The sequence below is a fragment of the Mesoplodon mirus genome, assembly GCF_964341445.2.
Source record: "Mesoplodon mirus genome assembly, chromosome: 16".
Lineage (NCBI taxonomy): Eukaryota > Metazoa > Chordata > Mammalia > Artiodactyla > Ziphiidae > Mesoplodon > Mesoplodon mirus.
Genome location: NC_138992.1, coordinates 56,045,538 through 56,069,970, shown reverse-complemented (window position 1 = coordinate 56,069,970; position 24,433 = coordinate 56,045,538). Strand labels below are relative to the sequence as shown.

At 39.2% G+C, this 24,433-nt stretch overlaps 1 protein-coding gene across 1 annotated transcript in view; it reads left to right on the top strand.

Moving 5' to 3' along the window:
• The first annotated feature begins 17,786 nt into the window (after positions 1-17,786).
• Positions 17,787-24,433, top strand: part of STMN2 (stathmin 2) — a 50,423-nt gene continuing 43,776 nt past the window's right edge. Inside the window, exon 1 of the mRNA XM_082600725.1 lies at positions 17,787-17,870. Within this exon, the coding sequence (XP_082456851.1) occupies positions 17,852-17,870 (19 nt within the window). The 5' untranslated portion in view covers positions 17,787-17,851. The remainder of the gene's footprint in view (positions 17,871-24,433) is intronic.

Genomic DNA, 24,433 nt, shown 5'->3' with positions numbered 1-24,433 from the left:
TCTCCCCTGAGGAGAGAGCATAAACTTGGGTGAAACAGTTGGAGAGAAAAATTTCCAAGAAGAACTGACAGCTGGGGGACAAAGTCCATCAGTCCTGAAGGGGATGCAGGTATCATGTCAGTTTCCACTACAGGCATGGTATGAAAACAGAGAAGTTTTTTAACTTCCTGAGACGCCCCAACATGAGGAAAAAACAAATAACGTTTTAGAGGCAGTCCAACATACAAAGGGAATCCTAGTTATGCACTTCTGAAGCTAAAGGGGGTTACTCCATCCAGAAACCACTATGCACAAAAGTACCCTTTATTGATTTTGTTACTCTTGGTGTCAAAAGAAAGTTTCCCCTATGGTTTCATGAATCCATACTTAAATAAGAAGTACTTATTCAATTATAATAATCTGTCCCTATAGGAAAGAAAAGGTATCTCAGCATTGTCTCAACACAGCAAGGGATCTGTACGTTCCCAGGATGTTTACTCAGTGGCACCCAAGTGAATGTCCAGCACTTTAGTGCACATGCTACATAAATCACGTGTAGTAAAAAAGGTAAACTGGTCCAAACTGTTCAAAAATATTAGCAGGGAAATTTCCCCTGAGAGACTTAATAGGTGACCAAATATTGCCTTTTCTATAATTATCATAACCCAGAAAAAAGCTATAAAGGTAGAGCATGACTTACAACTACACCTCAAGGATAATTTGAGCATTTACAAATGGATTTCATTTAGTTGCCCAAATCACAAAGCTTTAAGTAAGTTTTAGTAATAATTTTAAGTTTTCTGGCTAGATTGTAGTTTTCCTTGATGAAAGTCTAACGTTTTAACTTTTGGCGGGGAGGAAGTTGGTATTTTTTTATTCTCCTCTTCACAGGTGAACTGCTCAAGAAGCTATATAAGAGTCTTCCTTTAAAACAAAACTGTCACTTACCTATAAGCCTCAAAGCCCTGGAGAGGTAAAATGAATTAATGATATTTTTAATTTTTTACATTTTTATTTTTTAAAAATCCTAATTTATAGCAAAGTCACAAGAACAGTTAAATTAACTCCTGTATACACTTTACCTACATTCACTAATTCTTAACATTTTACACATTTGCTTTATATCTCTCTCCTTCTTTCTTTCCCTCTCTTTATATATATTATATATTCATATAAATAATGAAATAATTATTATTACTAATGCTAAATTATTTGAAATTTAGTTGCATATATCATGACCCTTTATTCCTAAATATTTGTTTATCCCCTAAGAATAGAAACATTCTCTTACAAAACCACAGTATAGTCACTGAATTCAGAAAACACAATATTCTTATAATATCATAGTATAGTATATTAATTACCTCCTAATGTCCTTTATATACTTTTTTTCTTGATCCAGAATTCAATCCAGGATCACCCATTGCAATTAGTTGTAATGTCTCTTTAGTTTATCTAGAGCAGTTTCTCACCTGTCTTTGCCTTTATGACATTGATATTTTTTAAGAACACAGGCTAGTTGTTTTATGAACTCTCCATCAACACGGGCTTTTTGATGTTCTGTCACAGTTTTTGCATGTTTGTCAGGAATACCAAGTAACCGATGTTGTGTCCTTACATCAAGAAGCACATGACATTAGTTTATCACAGTACTAATGGTGTTAGCTTCAATCACTTGGTTTATATGGGTTCCACAAGGTTTCTCCATGTAAAATTATCAATATACCCTTTGTAATTAATAAGTAATCTGTGGGGAAAAAAATAAGTAATGTGTGGGGAAATACTCTGAGACAGTTTAATTATCTGTTCCTCATCAAACTTTCACCTAATGATGTTAGCACTTATTAATGATTCTTGTCTAAGTTGCTTATCACTATGGTGTTGCAGAATGGTGAATTTTTTTTTCCCAACTCTATCTTTCCTTCTACATTTATTGTATAACATTCTATGATAAAGAAGAGCTTTTTATTTAATGGATTCTCATCCATTACTGCTATATTTGTGTTGAAGATAACATTGTCCGATTGAGAGCCCTTCAAACTGGCTCCTGTGTCATTTTTACAATGTCATTTTTTTTTAGAACTTCCTTACTTTTTGACACAATGAAGTGCTTCAGACTCATGTTGAATTTTTTTCTGTACCAGCCGTAGAATCAGCAATATCTCTAAGCTCTTCAGAAACCACTACATGGTTTAAGTCTACCTAGAGTGTTTGTTCTCTACAATTATATCAATAAATTTATGTACCCTCAACATGTACGCTTAGGGGATCTTTTTTCCTATGTATCTAGATTGTACTCCCATGCCGACTACATGAAAAGGGTACAACATGTACCCTTAGGGGATCTTTTTTCCTATGTATCTAGATCGTACTCCCATGCCGACTACATCATCCTGCCCTAGTTCTTTTTAGTTCCTTTTATCTTTATGTCCTCTTGATATACACGCAAGGGATTACTTTTCCTGTATAATTAGATGGGCATACTATGCTAATGACATCAAAAACGACCTACACTTTGAGAAAATCATACTGCCTTTCCTAGGATTCACAACAAATCCCTCTTCTCAAACTTTTGATGGGGAGCCTCTCATGATAACTTATCAGAAATGATTCAAGACACCAGAAATCATGAAGATTTCTTCCTCAGACTGAAATATGTGATCCGTGGAAGTGGAATCATTAATTTTTTAAGGGGGGTGGAAATAGGCACATAGTTTTTAAGGTTGAGCAAACTGATCTATTGGACTTATACTCCTGGTTGATTCTAGGCCAATTAAAAACTAGGTACAAGAGAGTGGTTCAATGGCAGAGTAGAAGGACGTGTTCTCACACCCTCTTTGAGAACACTGGAAGCACAACTAACTGCTGAACAATCATCAACAGGAATACACTGGAACTCACCAAATAAGATACCCCAATTCCAAAGACAAAGGAGAAGCCACAATGAGATGGTGGGGGGGCGCATTTGCAATAAGATCAAATCCCATAACTGCTGAAGAGGTGACTCACAAACTGGAGAACACTTATACTACAGAAGTCCACGCACTGGACTGAAGGTTCTGAGTCCCACATCAGGCTTCCCAATATGGGGGGAGGAATCCCTAGAGAACGGGGGGAGGAATCCCTAGAGAATCAGACTTTGAGGGCTAGCAGGATTTGATTGCAGGACTTCAACAGGTCTGGGAGAAACAGAGACCCCATTCTTGGAGGGCACACACAAAGTAGTATGTGCTTCGGGACCCAGGGGAAGGAGCAGTGACCACATAGGACTGAACCAGACCTACCTGCTGGTGTTAGAGGATCTCCTGCAGAGGCAGGGGGTGACTCTGTCTCACCATGAGGGCAAGGACATAGGCACCAGAAGTTCTGGGAACTACTCCTTGGTGTGAGCCCTCCCAGAGTGTGCCATTAGCACCACAAAAGAGCCCAGGTAGGTACCAGTGTTGGGTCGCCTCAGGCCAAACTACCAACAGGGAGGGAACTCAGCCCCACCCATCAGCAGACAAGTAGAATAAACTTTAACTGAGCTCTGCCCACCAGAGCAACAGCCACCTATACTCAACACCAGTCACTCCCATGAGGAAACTTCCACAAGCCTCTTAGATAACCTCATCCATCAGAGGGCAGACAGCCGAAGCAAGAACTACAATCCTGCAGCCTGTGGAAAAAAAAAAACACATTCACAGAAAGATAGACAAGATGAAAAGGCAGAGGGCTATGTACCAGATGAAGAAACAAGGTAAAACCCCAGAAAAACAACTGAAGTGGAGATAGGCAACCATCTAGAAAAAAGAATTCAGAATAATAATAGTGAAATGATCGAGGACCTCAGAAAAAGAATGGAGGCAAAGATCGAGAAGATGCAAGAAATGTTTAACAAAGACCTAGAAGAATTAAAGAACAAACAAACAGAGATAAGCAATACAATAACTGAAATGAAAAATACACTAGAAGGAATCAATAGCAGAATAACTGAGGCAGAAGAACGGATAAGTGACCTGGAAGACAGAATGATGGAATTCACTGCAGTGGAACAGAAAAAAGAAAAAACGATGAAAAGAAATGAAGACAGCCTAAGAGACCTCTGAGACAACATTAAACGCAACAACATTCACATTATAGGGGTCCCAGAAGGAGAAGAGAGAGTGAAAGGACCTGAGAAAATATTTGAAGAGATTATACTCGAAAAATTCCCTAACATGGGAAAGGAAATATCCACCCAAGTCCAGGAAGTGCAGAGAGTCCCATACAGGATAAACCCAAGGAGAAACATGCCGAGACACATAGTAATCAAATTGGCAAAAATTAAGACAAAGAAAAATTATTGAAACCAGCAAGGGAAAAATGACAAATAACATACAAGGGAACTCCCATAAGGTTAACAGCTGATTTCTCAGCAGAAATTCTACAAGCCAAAAGGGAACAGTATGATATACTTACAGTGATGAAAGAGAAGAACCTACAACCAAACTTACTCTACCCAGCAAGCATCTCATTCAGATTTGGTGGAGAAACAAAAAGCTTTACAGACAAGCAAAAGCTAAGAGAATTCAGCACCACCAAACCAGCTCTACAACAAATGCTAAAGGAACTTCTCTAAGTGGGAAACACAAGAGAAGGAAAGGACTGACACAACCAAACCCAAAACAATTAAAAAAAAAATGGTAATAGGAACATACATATCAATAATTACCTTAAATGTGAATGGATTAAATGCTCCAACCAAAAGACATGGGCTCGTTGAATGGATACAAAAACAAGATCCATCTATATGCTGTCTACAAGAGACCCACTTCAGACTCACGGACACATACAGACTGAAGGTGAGGGGATGGAGAAAGATATTCCATGCAAATGAAAATCAAAAGAATGCTGGAGTAGCAATACTCATATCAGATAAAATAGACTTTAAAGTAAAGAATGTTACAAGAGACAAGGAAGGACACTACATAATGATCAAGGGATCAATCCAAGAAGAAGATATAACAATTATAAATATACATGCATGCAACATAGGAGCACCTCAATACATAAGGCAACTTCTAACAGCTATAAAAGAGAAAATCAACAGTAACACAATAATAGTTGGGGACTTTAACACCTCACTTACACCAACAGATAGATCATCCAAACATAAAATTAATAAGGAAACACAAGCTTTAAATGACACAATAGACCAGAGACATTTAATTGATATTTATAGGACATGCCATCCAAAAACAGCAGATTACACTTTCTTCTCAAGTGCACATGGAACATTCTCCAGGATAGATCACATCTTGGGTCACAAATCAAGCCTCAGTAAATTTAAGAAACTTGACATCATAACAAGCATCTTTTCTGACCACAGCGCTATCAGATTAGAAATGAATTACAGGGAAAAAACGTAAAAAACACAAACATATGGAGGCTAAACAAGACATTATTAAATAACCAAGAGATCACTAAAGAAATCAAAGAGGAAATAGAAAAATACCTAGAGACAATTGACAATGAAAACACGATGATCCAAAAGCTATGGGATGCAGCAAAAGCAGTTCTAAGAGGGAAGTTTATAGCTATACAAGCCTACCTGAAGAAAGAAGAAAAATCTCAAATAAACAATCTAACCTTACACCTAAAGGAACTAGAGAAAGAAGAACAAACAAAACCCAAGGTTAGCAGAAGGAAAGAAATCATAAAGATCAGAGCAGAAATAAATGAAATAGAAACAAAGAAAACAATAACAAAGCTCAATAAACCTAAAAGCTGGTTCTTTGAGAAGATAAACAAAATTGATAAACCATTAACCAGACTCATCAAGAAAAAGAGGGAGAGGTCTCAAATCAATAAAATTAGAAATGAAAAAGGAGAAGTTACAACAGACATTGCAGAAATACATAGCATCCTAAGAGACCATTACAAGCAACTCTATGCCAATGAAATGGACAACCTGGAAGAAATGGACAAATTCTTAGAAAGGTATAACGTTCCAAGACTGAACCAGGAAGAAATAGAAAATATGAACAGACCAATCACAAGTAATGAAATTGAAACTGTGATTAAAAATTTTCCAACTAACAAAAGTCCAGGACCAGATGGCTTCACAGGTGAATTCTATCAAACATTTAGAGAGCAGCTAACATCCATCCTTCTCAAAGTTTTCCAAAAGAAGCAGAGGAAGGAACACTCCCAAACTCATTCTATCAGGCCACCATCACCTTGATACCCAAACCAGACAAAGATACCACAAAAAAAGATAATTACAGAGCAATATCACTGATGAATATAGATGCAAAAATCCTCAGCAAAATACTAGCAAACAGAATCCAACAGCACATTAAAAGGATCATACACCATGATCAAGTGAGATTTATCCCAGGGGTGCAAGGATTCTTCAATATATGCAAATCAATCAATGTGATAATCCATATTAACAAACTGAAGAATAAAAACCATATGATCTTCTCAATAGATGCAGAAAAAGCCTTTGAGAAAACTCAACACCCATTTATGGGAAAAACTCTCCAGAAAGTGGGCATAGAGGGAACCTACCTCAATATAATAAAGGCCATATACAACAAACCGACAGCAAACATCACTCTCAATGGTGAAAAACTGAAACCATTTCCTCTAAGATCAGGAACAAGACAGGAATGTCCACTCTCACCACTATTATTCAACACACTTTTGGAAGTTCTAGCCATGGCAATCAGAGAAGAAAAAGAAATAAAAGGAATACAAATCAGGAACAAAGGAAAATTGTCACTGTTTGCAGATGACATGATACTATACTTAGAGAACCCTATAGATGCCACCAGAAAACTACTAGAGCTAATCAATGAATTTGGTAAATTTGTAGGATACAAAATTCATGCACAGAAATCTCTTGCATTCCTATAAACTAATGATGAAAAAATCTGAAAGAGAAATTAAGGAAACACTCTTATTTACCATTGCAACAAAGAGAATAAAATACCTAGGAATAAACCTACCTAGGGAGACAAAAGACCTGTATGCAGAAAACTATAAGACACTGATGAAAGAAATTAAAGATGATACCAAGATAGAAAGGCATACCATGTCCTTTAATTGGAAGAATCAATATTTTGAAAATGACTATACTACCCAAAGCAATCTACAGATACAATGCAATCCCTATCAAATTATCAATGGCATTTTTTACAGAACTAGAACAAAAATCTTAGAATTTGTATGGAGACACAAAAGACCTCGAATAGCCAAAGCAGTCTTCAGGGAAATAAACGGAGCTGGAGGAATCAGACTCCCTGACTGCAGACTATACTACAAAGCTACAGTAATCAAGACAATATGGTACTGGCACAAAAACAGAAATATAGATCAATGGAACAAGATAGAAAGCCCAGAGATAAACCCACACACCTATGGTCCACTAATCTATGAAAAATGAGGCGAGGATATACAATGGAGAAAAGTCAGTCTCTTTAAAAAATTGTGTTGGGAAAACTGGAGAGCTACATGTAAAAGAATAAAATTAGAACACTCACTAACACCATACACAAAAATAAACTCAAAATGGATTAAAGACCTACATGTAAGACTGGATGCTTTAAAAGGAAATCATAGGAAGAACACTCTTTGACATAAATCACAGCAAGATCTTTTTTGATCCAACTCCTAGAGTAATGGAAATAAAAACAAAATAAACAAATGGGACCTAATGAAACTTCATAGCTTTTGCACAGCAAAGGAAACCATAAACAAGACGAAAAGACAACCCTCAGAATGGGAGAAAATATTTGCAAACAAATCAACAGACAAAGGATTAATCTCCAAAATATATTAACAACGCATGCAGCTCATTATTAAAAAAAACAAACAACACTATCCAAAAATGGGCAGAAGACCTAAACAGACATTTCTCCAAATAAGACATACAGATGGCCAAGAGGCACATGAAAAGATGTTCAACATCACTAACTGTTAGAGAAATGCAAATCAAAACTGCAACGAGATATCACCTCACACCAGTCAGAATGGCCATCATCAAAAAATCTACAAACAATAAATGCTGGAGAGGGTGTGGAGAAAAGGGAACCCTCCTGCACTGTTGGTCGAAATGTAAATTGATACAGCCACTATGGAGAACAGTATGGAGGGTCCTTAAAAAACTAAAAATAGAATTTCCATATGACCCAGCAATCCCACTACTGGACATATACTCAGAGGAAACCATAATTCAAAAAGACCCATGCACTCCAATGTTCACTGAAGCACAATTTACAATCGCCAGGTCATGGAAGCAACCTAAATGCCCATCGACAAACGAATGGATAAAGAAGATGTGGTACATATATACAATGGAATATTGCTCAGCCATAAAAAGGAGTGAATTTGGGTCATTTGTGGAGAAGTGGATGGATCTAGAGACTGTCATACAAAGTGAAGTAAGTCAGAAAGAGAAAAACAGATATCGTATATTAATGCATATATGTGGAACATAGAAAATTGGTACAGATGAACCAGTTTGCAGGGCAGAAATTGACACACAGATATAGAGAACAAATGTATGGACACCAGGGGGCAAAACGGCAGGCAATGGGGGTGGTGGTGTGATTAATTGGGAGATTGGGATTGACATGTATACACTAATATGTATAAAATGGTTGACTAATAAGAACCTGCTGTATAAAAAAATAAATAAATTTATATTTTAAAAAAACTAGGTACAAATAGTGGGATTCCAAATATTTCTTTTTATATTTATGATTCATCTTGCCTTTTCTACTGAATGATATGCAGATGCTTAAAAATTACCACAGTGCCAATATGCCAGGCTGACGCTCAGCTGATGCTACTACATCAAAAAGAATGGGCTTCCCTGGTGGCGCAGTTGTTGAGAGTCCGCCTGCCGATGCAGGGGACACGGGTTCATGCCCCGGTCCGGGAAGATCCCACGTGCCGCGGAGCGGCCGGGCCCGTGAGCCATGGCCACGAGCCTGCGCGTCCGGAGCCTGTGCTCCGCAACGGGAGAGGCCACAACAGTGAGAGGCCCGCGTATCGCAAAAAAAAAAAAAAAAAAAAAAAAAAAAGACTGACGCCTTTATGGCTCACTCAGCTGACTTTGACCAAAAGGAGGACAAAGTTATTCTAATAGAGAAATGTTACAGTCTTACCTCAACGAAGGAGCGGAGTTCAGCAGAAGTCCAGCCAAGAGTTCAGCAAAAGCCATACCGAGAAATAAGACAATCACTTTCAGTCACAGGATTTCTCAGAAAACTCATAAATAACTAAAGTTGCCTTCCCTGATAACTGCCAGTCCCTGATGAATGCCACCTTGCTTCAAGGAAAATGTTCCCCCTGATAAATTTTAACTAATAAATTTTAGCTAATCACCTTGTCCATGGACCCAAAATAATATTTCACTGTTCCTCAGATGCTGTGGTTTTTGCTTTTATAAACCATTCCTTGCCTCAGTTCCATGATTGATCTTCATCACATGTGAATAAATATCAGCTATGCTTTTAATTAAACTGAATACGTCTGAGTTATTCTTTGACAAGATGATCCTGTATCTAATCAGGACTTGAAATTTGACTTCCATTTACAGGAAACTCAGTAAAAAGTTAAGTGACCAACTTACCTTGGAAGCATATAGGTACATGCAGAATGTAAAATAGTTCATAGGAAAATTGACCCAGTTTCTGCAATAACTCAATGGAAGAAATTTTTTAAATGAAGGGAGGTCTGCTCCAGATTAAAAGAGATTTGAGAAACATAAAACTGAATAGAATGTGTGCACCATATTTAGGTACCATTTCAAAAAAAAAATAAAATGTAAAAAGGCATTTTCAAAACAATCATGAAAATGTGATTATGAGCCAGGTATTACATGTTACCAATGAATTATTAAAATTGTTAAGTGTGACAACAGAATTGTATTTATGTAAGAAAAGGTGCATATGTTTTAGAGATACCTACTTAAGTATGTAAGAGCAAATTTAAATAATGTCTATTTCCTCTTAAAGATTTCAACAAAGGTTGAAAAAATAAAGAAAAATTAAAAATTAGAAGCAAGGAAATCTTGATAGTTTTTAAACTTGATTGATATGAGTTCATTATTTGTTCTCTCTTCCTTTGTGTCCACTTCAAATTGTTCATCAAAAAAATATTCTTAGTAAATATTCTTAATTTTGATAATATAAGATGTGTGCACAAGGTTTTGAAACCCTTTTTCCAAAAGAGGACATTTCCTGCATATTCTAAATAAACCCAAAGAGGAAAACTGTAGGCACCATTTGCTACCTAATCTGTACATTTCTCCCTTGTTGCTAACCTGAATTCCTGAAAAGTTAGCTGTAATTAGTCACCCTATGATTAAGGAAGTGACTGAAGAAAAAAAGAGGAAGAAGGAAGAGTCCATCAAGATGTGAAAAGATGGGCTTCCCTGGTGGCGCAGTGGTTGAGAGTCCACCTGCCGATGCAGGGGACACGGGTTCGTGCCCCGGTCCGGGAAGATCCCACATGCCGTGGAGCGGCTGGGCCTGTGAGCCATGGCCACTGAGCCTGCACGTCCGGAGCCTGTGATCCACAACAGGAGAGGCCACAACAGTGAGAGGCCCGTGTACTGCAAAAAAAAAAAAAGAGAGAGAAAAAATAAAATGAGATTCTACTGTCTATAGCAGAGCTCAAGGCTAATGTTACTGTCAAATTGAATTTTTTGTGAAATCACTTTTTAAAAATTCTACCTACATCTATTAATTCAATTCCATCTGATAATAAAACAGGATGGGGTGGGGGAAGTTCAGAGGGTCAGAGAATGTGTTAATAAATGATTAGTGGAAAAGTATCTTTGGAAGGCAGTACAATAAATTGCTTTTGCCTTTCTCTTTCCTAATTCCCCCTCCTCGTCCTTCCAGACGCGATTTAAATAAAACGAAGTTCTTAGGCAACTAATGTTAACTGTGTGTATAGTGCAATGCTTATGGTGGGGCTTCTGTTTAAAAAATAAAATAGAATAAGCCCTGTGGGATAAATAGAGTGAGTCATACTTCTAGGTTTCTCTTCCAAGCACTTGAATATTGTCTCTGTTGTGTTCTCACTCAAGTGTTGAAAGCTAAAATGCTGAGTGGAATCCCAAGGGGAATCAACTTCCCAGCTTCAGTGGTGTCCACCTAATGTTCTCCTTGGACTGAAGTTGTAAATCAACACACAGAAAGAAGGAAAGCATTACAGTAGTTGCTGTCAAGATAGCCAATAGTTTTTCAACATTACCAATTTAATGTAAAGATTCAACTTATTAAATATACATTAAGTCTTTCTTATGATTAGGGCAAATTCATTTCCAGAAAAGTTCAATTATAAAATCATCAATAATACTTATGAATTTCAATAAGCCATTTTGCTTCTGGGTAAATTATTCTTATTACTAATATGTGCAAGTCCCATTTGGACATAAAGAAAACCCTAGGTATAAGAAAGGAGATAATAATTAACTAAGCATTCTTCATTTTTAATAACTAACCTAAGAGGAAAATAATGATATGTCCATTCACCACTGCAGAATCAACCAGGACTCACTGAACAATGTAGATTTCATTGTTAATAAGGAACAATAACTCCCTCCTTGGAATGACTTTCCTTTTAAATAAACCATATTGGATGGTTCTATTAAAGGACATCACTACAAACAATAAATGCTGGAGAGGATGTGGAGAAAAGGGAACCTCCTACACTATTGGCGGGAATGTAAATTGGTACAGCCACTATAGACAAGAATATGGAGATTCCTTAAAAAACTAAAAATAGAACTACCATATGACCCAGCAATCCCACTCCTGGGCATACATTCCGATAAAAACATGGTTCAAAAGGATACATGCACCCCAGAGTTCATTGCAGCACTATTTACAATAGCCAAAATATGGAAGCAACCTAAATGCCTATCGACAAATGAATGGATAAAGATGAGGTATATATATCCAATGGAACATTACTCAGCCATAAAAAAAGAACAAAATAATACCATCTGCAGCAACATGGATGGACCTGGAGATTATCATACTAAGTGAAGTAAGTCAGACAGAGAAAGGCAAATACCATATGATATCACTTATATGCAGAAAAAAACTCACAGATGTAGAGAATGAATTTATGGTTACAAGGGGGGAAAGCTGGGGGAAGGGATAGACTGGGAGTTTGAGATTGACATATACACACTGCTATATTGAAAATAGATAACCAACAATGACCTACTGTATAGCACAGGGGAACTCTGCTCAATATTTTGTAATAACCTAAATGGGAAAAGAAATTGAAAAGAATAGATACATGTATATGTATAACTGAATCATTTTGCTGTACTCCTCAAACTAACACAACATTGTAAATCAACTATACCCCAATATAAAATAAAAATTTAAAATAAAACAAATGCAAAAAAATAAATACATGATAAAGGACATCGGGTCCTTCTATTTTTCATTAACCTATAAGTGTTTAAATATGGCAAAATGATTAAAATGTTAATCAGTTAACTTTTTTCATGTGTTACTATTTTAGGTGCATCTCTAGATATTTTCAGCTTTTACTGAATTTCCAATCACCTAAAAAAATTCTATGGCTTTTTTTCTTTTTCATAAACTTCTTTTATAATCAACTGAGGTCACATCAAAACAATTAATTAAATTCTAACAATATTTTTCATATCTCACTAATTTTTATAGTTACTTTAAGATTCCTTCCCAGACCCTTGATTATTATTAGCAGAAAATCATATGACTGTATTAGATGACATCAGCTAATCCTCCAAAGCAACTGCTCCTCTCCAGTTTGGAAAGAAACCAACACCTCAGGCCTCCTTGCAGAGATAATACACAATACACCACCGAAAGCCACAGCAATTAAAATCTCTGTTAGCACGCCTTTGATTTCCACAACTTGCTCTTACTGCTGTTAAAGATTTTTAAAACTACCAAGGATCTTCTACTGACATGAGCTTTATCCCCTTAAGTCCTTTTGGGAATGGGGCAGGATATAAATAAAGAAACAATAGTAAACAGCTTAGTACCTGCTCCCAAGATGAGCTAAGCAAAGAAGGGCTGTTAGAAGCACCAATATGGTTTCACTGGGTTCAGTCATCTTGATATATTTTCAACAGTGTTGAAAATTGTTGTTGTTGTTATTATTTCACATGCATTTATTGACTATCTACCATGTGAATCATGAAGCCAAGCACTAAAAGGGATATAAAGATACACACTACACAGTCCCTACCTTTAAAAAGGTTAATTGTATTGAAAACCATAAACATAGTAGCCATAATTTATTAAACATTCATGATGATTTAGGTAGTTTACACATGGTAACCCTTCAGCCTACCCCAAATTCTGTAATATAGGAATTGTTGTCCTTATTTACATCGTACAGATCTAGTACCTATTCTTTAATTTTGTCATCCACCCATCCTCATCGAAACCATTTGCTTCATGAGCAGCATCATGGCACAGGGAGATCAGCTGGGTGCTCTGTGACCACCTAGAGAGGTGGGATAGGGAGGGTGGGAGGGAGGGAGATGCAAGAGGGAAGAGATATGGGAACATATGTATATGTATAACTGATTCACTTTGTTATAAAGCAGAAACTAACACACCATTGTAAAGCAATTATACTCCAATAAAGATGTTAAAAAAATTGCTTCATGGAAAGCTGATTCTCATCTTCAGACCTCTGGGACCTGCTCAATCTCTATAGTTAGATGAACTGACAAATCCCCTTCTATTATCAAAGCTAGTTTGCATTGTTTTTTTCTATTCTTTGCAAACAAAAGCACTCTAACTGATACACAGGATAATATTCATCCTTCAAAGTTAATAACATTTTCTTAAGGAGGTGGGGATTATATTTCCTTTATTTTATAATTTTTTAGACACGAAGGAGAAGCTTAGCTGATTTCATAATATAAAAACCTGATATTTCATTAAATAAATATTTGCTAGATGAATGAACTGAACAAATGAATGGATAATGATTAAACTATTGAATATGAGATAATTTCTCTGTCCTTATTTTGCCCCTACCTCATCAGGCTAAGATGCATGATTGACATTGTTATGTTAAAAGAACATAAATATATAACAATAATTGATGTAACTCAGCTCTTTGAATTTATTTAGTTTTTCTTAGGCAGTTGATGATAGCCCCTGCTTGACATTATTTGAAAATCATACATAACGGGGGTTAAGTAGCTAGCACCTAGAAAGTCAGAATAGATAAGAGTCACCCATCTGACACTTGCCCCTTTGTATACTGACCTCCATCTCACATTCCTATACATCAGTAAGTAATGTTCCCAGAGAGTGAGAGATTAGACCGTAGAATGTGTGTTTTGTTTTGTTTTGTTTTACTCACAGTGATCAAAAGTGCAATAGATCTTGTTCAACTGTTAATGGTGGTTGTTAAAGACATTAATGCCATGACTTAGGGACCTTTTTCTCCAAGGAAGTTAAAGAATGGGTAGAAATGACATATAGCCTGAGGGGAAAGGGTGTGGTGGGGAGAAGAGGAATACTTTAAAGATATTAATCACACAGACATACTGAAGATCTCTCATCTCACAACTGGAAACTACTCCACTGAGAGGGCATTAGCTCTCACATTTAAAGTGAGAAGTGACAATAGAGAGGGAGAAAAGGGTTGTTTATTTCCAGACGCTGCCAACTTCCATACTGCTCTCTTGCTGTGTCATAGTCACAGACCTGTACAATGACAGGAAAGATAATTTCTAATCTTCCTGTTCAAGAAATGATTTTATTGATCTCCACTTTATCTTTTATTTTTCCTATGATTCAGCAGGTTAGAACTGCTCCAGCTCCTGTAGCTTTCTATCATTCAGCAAGATGTCCACGGAGTTTAAATGTCTTACAAGTTAATAGAAGGTGAAGAAAAGTATTTCAGCACCAAGGAGAGTACCCTGTTATTTTCAAATGGTTTTATGCATTCAAAACTGCATATTACTCATGAGGCTAGAAAGAAATTTTGAAAGGTGGTTTGACAGAAAGCTGCTAAGAACTTATTTCATTCACGAGAAAAATTCTAATCATTTCTATAAAATTAAAAACTTGCCAGTTTTGTACCTGTACATGATTTCAACAATGCACTATTCTTTTAGCTTTAAAATGCAATGGAATTAGAGATTATTTGTCTATTTTTCAAATGTCAAAACCACAGATTCTGGATGGACTTAGATTGAAGGAAGTTTCAGTGAAGTCACAGAAGAGTTAAATTAACAGTGATGCTCCATGATGCAACTACATATTATCATACTAAATGAAGTAAGTCCAAAAGACAAATACAATATGGTATCACATATATGGGATCTAAAATATGACACAAATGAACCTATCTATGAAACAGAAACAAAATCAGGGACATAGAGAATAGACTCGTGGTTGCCAAGGGGGACGGTCGTGGGAGAGGGTAGGAGTGGGAGTTTGGGATTAGAAGATGAAAACTGGTGTATATAGAACAGATAAACAACAAGGTCCTATTGTATAGCACAGGGAACTATATTCAATATCCTGTGATACACCGGTCAGAATGGCCATCATCAAACAATCTACAAACAATAAATGCTGGAGAGGGTGTGGAGAAAAGGGAACCCTCTTGCACTGTTGGTGGGAATGTAAATTGATACAGCCACTATGGATAACAGTATGGAGGTTCCTTAAAAAACTAAAAATAGAACTACCATATGACCCAGCAATCCCACTACTGGGCATATACCCTGAGAAAACCATAATTCAAAAAGAGTCATATACCACAATGTTCATTGCAGCTATATTTACAGTAGCCAGGACATGGAAGCAACCTAAGTGTCCATCAACAGATGAATGGATAAAGAAGATGTGGCACATATATACAATGGAACATTACTCAGCCATAAAAAGAAACGAAATTGAGATATTTGTAGTGAGGCGGATGGACCTAGAGTCTGTCAAACAGAGTGAAGTAAGTCAGAAAGAGAAAAACAAATAACGTATGCTAACACATATATATGGAATCTAAAAAAAAAAAAAAAAAAAGGTCACGAAGAACCTAGGGGCAAGATAGGAATAAAGACGCAGAACTACTAGAGAATGGACTTGAGGTTACGGGGAGGGGGGAGGGTAAGCTGGGACAAAGTGAGAGAGTGTCATGGACATATATACACTCCCAAACGTAAAATAGATAGCTAGTGGGAAGCAGCTGCATAGCACAGGGAGATCAGTTCGGTGCTCTGTGACCACCTAGAGGGGTGGGATAGGGAGGGTGGGAGAGAGAGAGACGCAAGAGGGAAGAGATATGGGGGTAGATGTATATGTATAACTGATTCATTTAGTTATAAAGCAGAAACTAACACACCATTGTGAAGCAATTATACTTCAATAAAGATGTTTAAATATATATATATATCCTGTGATAAACCATAAAAGAAAAGAATATGAAAAAGAATGTGTATATATATATAACTGAGTCACTTTGATGTGCAGCAGTAATTAACACAACATTGTAATTCAACTATACTTCAATAAAAAATAAATTTAAAAAAATCTCCATGAGAACAAGTCCTGAAAGCTTTCTCACTGCTCTATCCTCAGAGCTTGGCACATGGTAAATGCTCAATGAATATTCATGTGAATCAAGTGAGAAAGAATGAATTAATGAATGGCATTCATTAAGTGAGTAGGAAGGAATTAAGGAATATCTTGTTTGTAATGAATCACTTTCTGCAACTGGTCTCAGAGATCCTCACATTGCTCAGCCTGAAACATGGACACATCTTTCTTTGCCCTGTATCAATGGTGCTCTGGATCTCAGAAAAAAATCATGCCCCAGATCATGCCTCTCGGCTCCATTAAGCTTTCAGTGTAAAGGGTTCTCCTTAGAGCCCTGGAAAGGTCACTGAGGTTTCTATCCATGTAATCCTACATCTCCAGGGTAGCATGGCATCCACCCACCTGTGGCTCCTCCAATGCTCAAGCCAACCAGTCAAGCTGGTTCTGCCCTGTTACCAGTTGGACAGGACCCAGTCACAGGAGGCTAACTCTCATCCTCTTCCACAAAGTCCCCAGGTAGACCATCACTACTTGTCCTTATTCCCAAGCAACCCAGGCAGCCCCTTCCTTCTGTGCCAAAAGTAGAAAATACCAGGCCTTGCTCTACTGAGAGATCCTCAAGAGTCCAGCGACATCTTAGTTCAGATGTGCTAGGAGACAAAGGACAATAGTGCAGTTCTCCTCTGAGTTACCACCATAGCCAGACATGAGGTCACCTTGAGAGACTAGAATTTACCAGAGACATGGCCAAAGGTGAAAGAAGAAACATGAACGTGTAAAAACAGTGTTGAAACAAATGTTTCCGACAGTCAGCATGGCATGAAGACTTCTCAGGCCTCTGAATCCCTTTCCTTGTTTTATGTCTATTTGTTCAATGAAACACGTGCAAATCAAGTCAAGCCTCCTGGCTCCCAGGTAGGTACAGCCCAGTTCTTAGCTCCTAGAAGGATTCTGGGCTAAGGCTCCACTCTACTTGGACTGTACTATCAGGCCCCCAAAACGGGGGGAGCTGCCAGGGAAGGACTGATTTCCATTTCAAACTGCATTCTGGTACTTTGTACTCCAGCACCATTGGCCGATCAATATTTAATGCTTGGAGATTCTGACTCTGCGGGAGTCATGTCAGGGGACCTTGGGAGCCAATCTGCTTGAGCTTCTGAGTGATAATTATTCATGGGCTCCTGCCTCTTGCTCTTTCTCTCGCACGGTCCCACTCTGCAGACTCAGTGCCTTATTCAGTCTTCTCTCTCGCTCTCTCCGCTGCTGTAGCTGGACCCTCCGCCTTCGCCAACGCTCAGCATCTGCACATTCCTACAATGGCTAAAACAGCAATGGGTAAGGCATCGCGCCTCGTTCTTCCTCGGCTCGACCTGGAGCCCACCTCTCACCCTCTCTCTTACAGCTTGGAAGACATTCGGAGATATTTTATAGAGAAAAAGACATTACTGTTAACATAGCAATCGGGAAGGTTGGAGGCCTCTCTGGGGTTTGAGGGAGGGCAAAAAGGGGATCCTTGGAAATCTAAAGCTAAGGATTTGTTTTTAAATGTGGAAGCAGGTAAGTTGCCGTCCCATGGGTAGCGAATTTATTCTCTTTCCATATTTAAAATTAAGGCTCAGTCGTGGCGGGGGAGGGGTCTACTCGAACTGTATGCCTTAAATGGGGTTAAGGGACATTTTGTAAAGTGCTTTGTAACATCCTTTATTTCTTCTCTAGTTAAAACAAGAAAAGAAAAGAAAGAAAAAAGAAAGAAAGAAAATAGGGGAGAGGAAAGGGGGCGGGAGAAAGGAAAAAGAAAAATGCAAAGTCAAAGCGGTCCCATCTAGGCTGTTTGAAAGATGGGTGGAGACGAGGGAGGCGGGAGAAGAACCGGGCAAATGTATGGCATTGTCTGGTCAGAAAAACTGATAGTCCTGGGGCGCGGTGCGGAGAGGTGAGGGCGCGGGGCGGGGTTGGCGGTGGGGGGAGACCTACACTCTTTTGTTTTAGGGAAAGGGAGGGGAAGGAGAGAGGAAGTCGGGAGGGCACGGAGGGCGCGGGTGGGCAGCTGCAGGGGCGGGGAAGCGCGCGGTTGGGGAGGGGTGGAGGGACAGCGGTTTCGCAGGCTCTGGGGTGGGGTTTCTTTGTGTGAGGACGAGCCGTCCCAGGGGGCGGGGGGGGGAGGCACCTGCAGCGCTGGGCACACAATGCGGACGGCCCCACCCTTTGCGGAGCCGCGCTGGCGCCCTCCTCCTCCCCCTCCCCCCAACCCGGTGCCGCGGAAAGGGGGCCGGGTGCGGAGCGCAGCGCGACGCCCAGGAGCCCAGCCCTGGGGAGACAGCAGCGCCACGCCCGGACTCCCAGCCTCGGCTTCCGAGTGAGACCTGACCATTGCCCCCGCCTTCCCCACCCTGGCCTCATTGTTCCATTTTACAGAGGGAAGGGGGAAAAGGTGGGTTAACATTTTTCTTTGCAAAACCACATTACATAGGGTTATTAGACATAAACGCGATAAAGCCTTCTTTGAACTCATTTGATCGTTTGGGGGAAAAGCTTCTGGAACCTAGATACGAGTATACATAATAATACAGACACAAAAGAGGTCAAGGTCTTAAATTGAGCCAAGTGAAATATCTGTTTTGTAGGTCAGACAGGGCCAAATATCGGCAATTTTCATAGGCTCAGCCTGTATCGGAGAGACGGTCGAGACGCAGAGACCAAACGAGGTTCCGGATCCAGGGCCGCCATCCCCAACGGGTCTTGCGCCTCCAGTGCCCCTCGGTTCGGCGCTCGGTGGCCCCGGGAGAAACAGGCAGGGAGGGACCCGAGGTCGGGTCGCGGCTGGAAGCACCCCTTCCGCGGGACCTGGTGCGGGATGCGGAGAAGGGGGAAAAGAGGCCAAAAGGGCTTGCTCTGGTCAGCTCCGCCCTGCCCTACCCTCCCAGGCGGAGCCGGAAAGACCTCAGGCTCAGATACTGGGCAAGGAAAGGGGGCTGGGGAGGGGCCCTTGAGCGGTCTGCCGTCCTAGAGTCCTTTTTTCCAGCCCCGCAGTCCAGAACAGTCCGGGCGCCCCTCGATGTGCGCAGACAGCGGGCGTTGGTCCGAGTCCCAGCGCCGAGCCCCTCCCAGCCAAGTGCGTGGCTCTGCGGAAAGGCCGGCTCGAGCCCCGCCCGGCCACACAAAGGCGCGGCCCCACCCCAGCCGGCCGCGGGACCGCAGAGGTGACCCCTTCCAAGGAGCGCGGGGAGGGTCTCTTCTCGCCCTCCCACATCCCGTGGAGCATGGGGCTGTTTCCCTCAGCCGAAGCCCACGGCCCACGCCCTGTTCTCCATGCTTTCCTGGATGGAGACCCCTTGGATGGTCTCGGTAGGAGAGACCCTCGCTCCTCGAGCGAGGGCCTCGGCCCCACCCTTCCCAGCTGGGGCCCAGACCCGACAGCCGCTGGCCGGATGGGGGCGCACGTGGCGAGCCGGCGAGTGGAGCTCAGCCAACCCTGCAGAGCCCCGCGCCGCGCCCTGCGCTCCCCCTCCCCAGGGCTGGGCGCTCGCCCGCGTGGGTGCAGCCGGGAGACGGGTTTCTGCGCAGTGTCCTGAACTACCCCGGCCTCCCGCGGTTCGCGGTTCGCTTGGCAGTCCGGCAAGATTCTGAGAATGGGGGTGGGGGCTCTCTCGCTCTGCGCTCTGCACCTCCACCGAGAGGTTTCTGCGGCAGGAGGGCGTCTGCAAACTCAGCAGCAGCAGCATTATTGCTATTATTTTAAATTATTATTATTGTTTCATGACTCACTGGCCATATTTGTTTAAAAGGTTTGAATGACTGCATTTGAATAAGGATTAACCCTTGTTGTGCTCACTTTTCTTTTCTTCCTCCTGTTCCCAACCCCCCTCCCAAAAAAAGTATGCATTCCCCCTTTCATTTTACGTTATAAAACAAATACATGTTCGGTTCCTGCAGGGACTTTGTACGTTCATGTGGGTCAGATACAAGTGCAGGTGCTTGCTTAGGGCAGGGCTTGTGTACCAAAGATTGCTGGAAAATTCTCCGCGGAGAATTGTTTGTGGCCGCAATGGATGAAAATATCCGTATATAATTGAAATATGTTGATCTTCACCTTGTGGTCCATAGACCCTATCTATAAATATATAAATATAGGTTATGCACAAAATTTTAACTTTTTATTTTTATTGCTAAACTCTTCTTCCAATTGCTGATTCTTGATACCGACTCGATTCTGCACAGAAACATGGATGGTGAAATAGCCACCATCCCATAATAAAAATCCCACCCCAAATATGACAAACGCAAGAGCCCTTTCTGCCATGAGTAAGCAAATCATGAAAAGAAGTACAACCTCTGCATTATTAAAATAATGGATTTTGAAGTCATTCCAGTTGCAAAGCATAATCAGTTAATCACCAGGGCGGGAGTTTTTTCCTGATTCATTAAACAATTATTGTATTCAGCAAGATTGTACTAGGTGCATATAATATTCCCTGTTATCTTCTCTAATGAAGTGGGTACCTTATAAATGGATATATAAATAACTAGAAGTGTAAAGAGGAGGATTTTGTTAAATTTTCAGGATAAAATTGAAAGAGAAATAGCAGTAGTTTATCACTTAATCTTATATGCATAGTTCGTACCAGGAGAGTAAGCTGAGCCTGCAGTAAGCATTACTGACCCAGTGTAGCTCAAGGCAGGTAGCTGGTTTAATGATATAAATTAATACACCGGGTGGTGGTTGTCTACCTACGCATGGTAAACTTCTCTGAAAGAAAATAAATTTTTCAATGATAATTATCAATGATTATTGGATTGGATGGTTTGTCATTAAAATACACAACTTTAAAGTTAATTAAAATTAACCATGGTTTTGTGATGTGACTTACCGAATAATTGTACCAAATTATTCTAAGGGGGAAGGGAGTGTTTTTATTGCCAGAGCAATTGTCTCTGTCCTTAATCATTAACAGTTTTAGCAGAAATGTATCTGTTGCATTAAAAATACTTTTACTTACTTTCATATTCTTTTAACTGTTAATGGACAGATCGTGGAATAAGCGTTTAATCATTTGGCACAATATATTTACCTTCAAATAACTTGTTCTCAATGGTGAAATGCTGCAGGAGGCTACGTTTTCCTCAGATTCAAGAAATGTCCTCTCAGAGTGTCATAAAGCCGGTTCATGCAATAAAATAGCTTTCCTCCCTGTAATTTAGATTCAAAATAGTTACTCAATTCTGCGAATATTTAGTAGTAGCCATTAAGCAGAGTTTTAAAGTTAAATCTGTACAATTAAAAATGAAATGGAAGATAAGTCAATTATATAAGTAATTGAGGATTTTTTTCATTGATAAATCCAGACCATCTTTAGGAAAATTCCTGACTTATCGGTCACTCGTGTTTTTTATTCCAACCGACTATACACCCACCCCAACAGCTCACTGCTCACACAGCCTGGATGAAGCTGGCCTCAGAGCTGGTGGCTACCTGCTTTGGGTGTGGCCACCCCAAGCTGTTATATCTAACTCCAGCTCACACCAGTTTCCTCTGCGGTCTTAGGAAAACACACATTATTCTGTTGTCACAGAACCTGTGACCTTATATGAAGAATGCAAGAAATTTTCCGGACAAGAAAGAAAAAAAAAAAGAAAAAACGGAATTAGCCAGTGACCCAGATGTTTCCAGAACCAAGGCTTGGAGTCTGCATTAACTTTTCACCCCACTAGAGGGCACTCAGGTTCTCCAAAGAAGTAGATTGATTTAAACCCTGTTCCAAATACTTGCTATTTAAGAACGTCTTTTATCTGGAGCATTCAATTGCTTATTGGATAAGTTAATGCCATGCTTAGCCTAGTGAATGAAAAGGGTTTGTACACTTTTTCAAGGAGACGAGATGAAATGAGCCATGTTCATAATCTGGAAGTAGGTGTAGGTCCTGTTTAATTATTCTCTGATGATTTTACTTTCTAGTATCATTACCTTGTTACTGTAATATCATTTATGTTATTAGGGGGTTTGTAGTGGATAAATAGTATACGGTGGTCAGTAGTAATATCAAGATTATATAGGAACAGAATGTTTCAATGTTTAAATAAAGGAATAATTAAACAAAAACATTGTTTAGTTATTCATTTATTTAAAATGTGCTCAGTGTTGAGGACACACCTGAATGTCACTCACCACTTCCAGAGAGATGTCAAGTTAGTAGATAAAGCAGGTAGATAAAATGTGATACTGAGAGGGGCCTCCTAAACTGGCTGTTACTCTTTTTCCCACTTCCTGTTTTTTTTTTTCCATTTAAAGGATACCTTTTAAACCAAATCCAGTGTGATTTCAGCTTGAACGTTTAAATCTAATGTTATGTCAGCTTTCAGTAATTATTGAGTACCTCCTTGTAGTTTTATTATTTAGTAGAAAATTTATGTTAATTTTCATGAAATAAGAAGAAATAGATAAGCATAAACTAATTTTTAGGATTATCAAAAGTGGATTTTTTAATGTTTGCAATGGTAGGAAATTCTTTTTCTCTTATATGTCATGTACCTATAATCCAACCATAAAATATTTAATAGGTTCATATTACTATGCTCCCCAGACTTTAATGTGCATGTGAATTACCCTGGATTTTCATTAAAATGCAAATTCTAATACAGTAGGTCTGGTTGAAGCCAGATATTCTGCATTCCTAACAAGCTTCCAGAAGATGCCAATTCTAGCCACCAAACACATCAGTTTAAGCAATATAAAATTGTGATATACACGTTCCTCCCGCAATAAGCTCTGGCATTACGTCTTAACATTCAAGTCTATGGCAATCTTTACAAAATATTTCACCTCCAAACTCATATACTTAAGGATTTTATTCCTCTGGGAGTTATGTGTTCTGTGCCGTCATTCTCTTTTAATTGGATTTTTTAAATATATTCGTATTGCAGGATTCAGCAAAAGACCTTCAAGAGAAATGTGGAAATAAGAATTTGACTCTGTTTGGGGGGCGGGGCGGTGTGTGTGTGTAAGAAAAAAATGAATGTGGCTTGCAGCACAGTTGAGAAGGCTGATAAATCAATACTGATAGTTTACTGTCATTTACAAAACAATGCGCAGAACAAAATGTTCAATTCAGAAACTTTTAGTTATGGAATATAGTGCAAAAGTCTGTAACCCCATTTACCATATGGCTAATTCATTGCAAATACTCTACATACTAAAGAAATTAACACAGAGGATTAAGCATCACTAAAGTTGTCTCTCAGCATATCCCATACTTATTACTTACCAAATTATCTAACAGCATTTCTTCCTGGATACCACATGAGCAAATTATTAATAATTTATTGAGTATGCCTGTATATTTGAAAACATTACGTGTGTGTTTTCTGCTTACTTAAGCCAATAAAGGAATTCCAATATTCTATACTAACTTTCTAAGAAAGTCAACCTAGAGGTAAAAAATGGGTCTTCAGGGAATATCATCAAAGATGTACTATGTCAGTCCTGGCCTGCAAATGGGTGGCTGGCACTGCAAACATCACCACATCTCGGGAAATGCTCTCCTGCAAAAATGATACTATGCATGAAATATCTCAAATTAGAAATTTACCATTTCCCAAATAGGGCACTAAAAACATGGTCCCAAATAAAACTGACCATAGAGATAATAGGATATACTGTTTTTCCCCATGAAGTTGGATTAAGCCTCAAGGTTATCCATCCCTTTGTTTCTGTTGTTTTTAACTGTTCATTTCAGGGTCTCTCAAAAGCTAGGAAACTTTCAATTTTGCAACTCCTGGTACATTTAAAAAGGAAGAAGACATGCTAAGACAGCATTATAAAAATAATGTGTGTTTTAAATGTTTAATCCTAGCAGTCTGTTGTAGCTGTATGTATACCTCATTTGGAGATAACAGAAATTTAA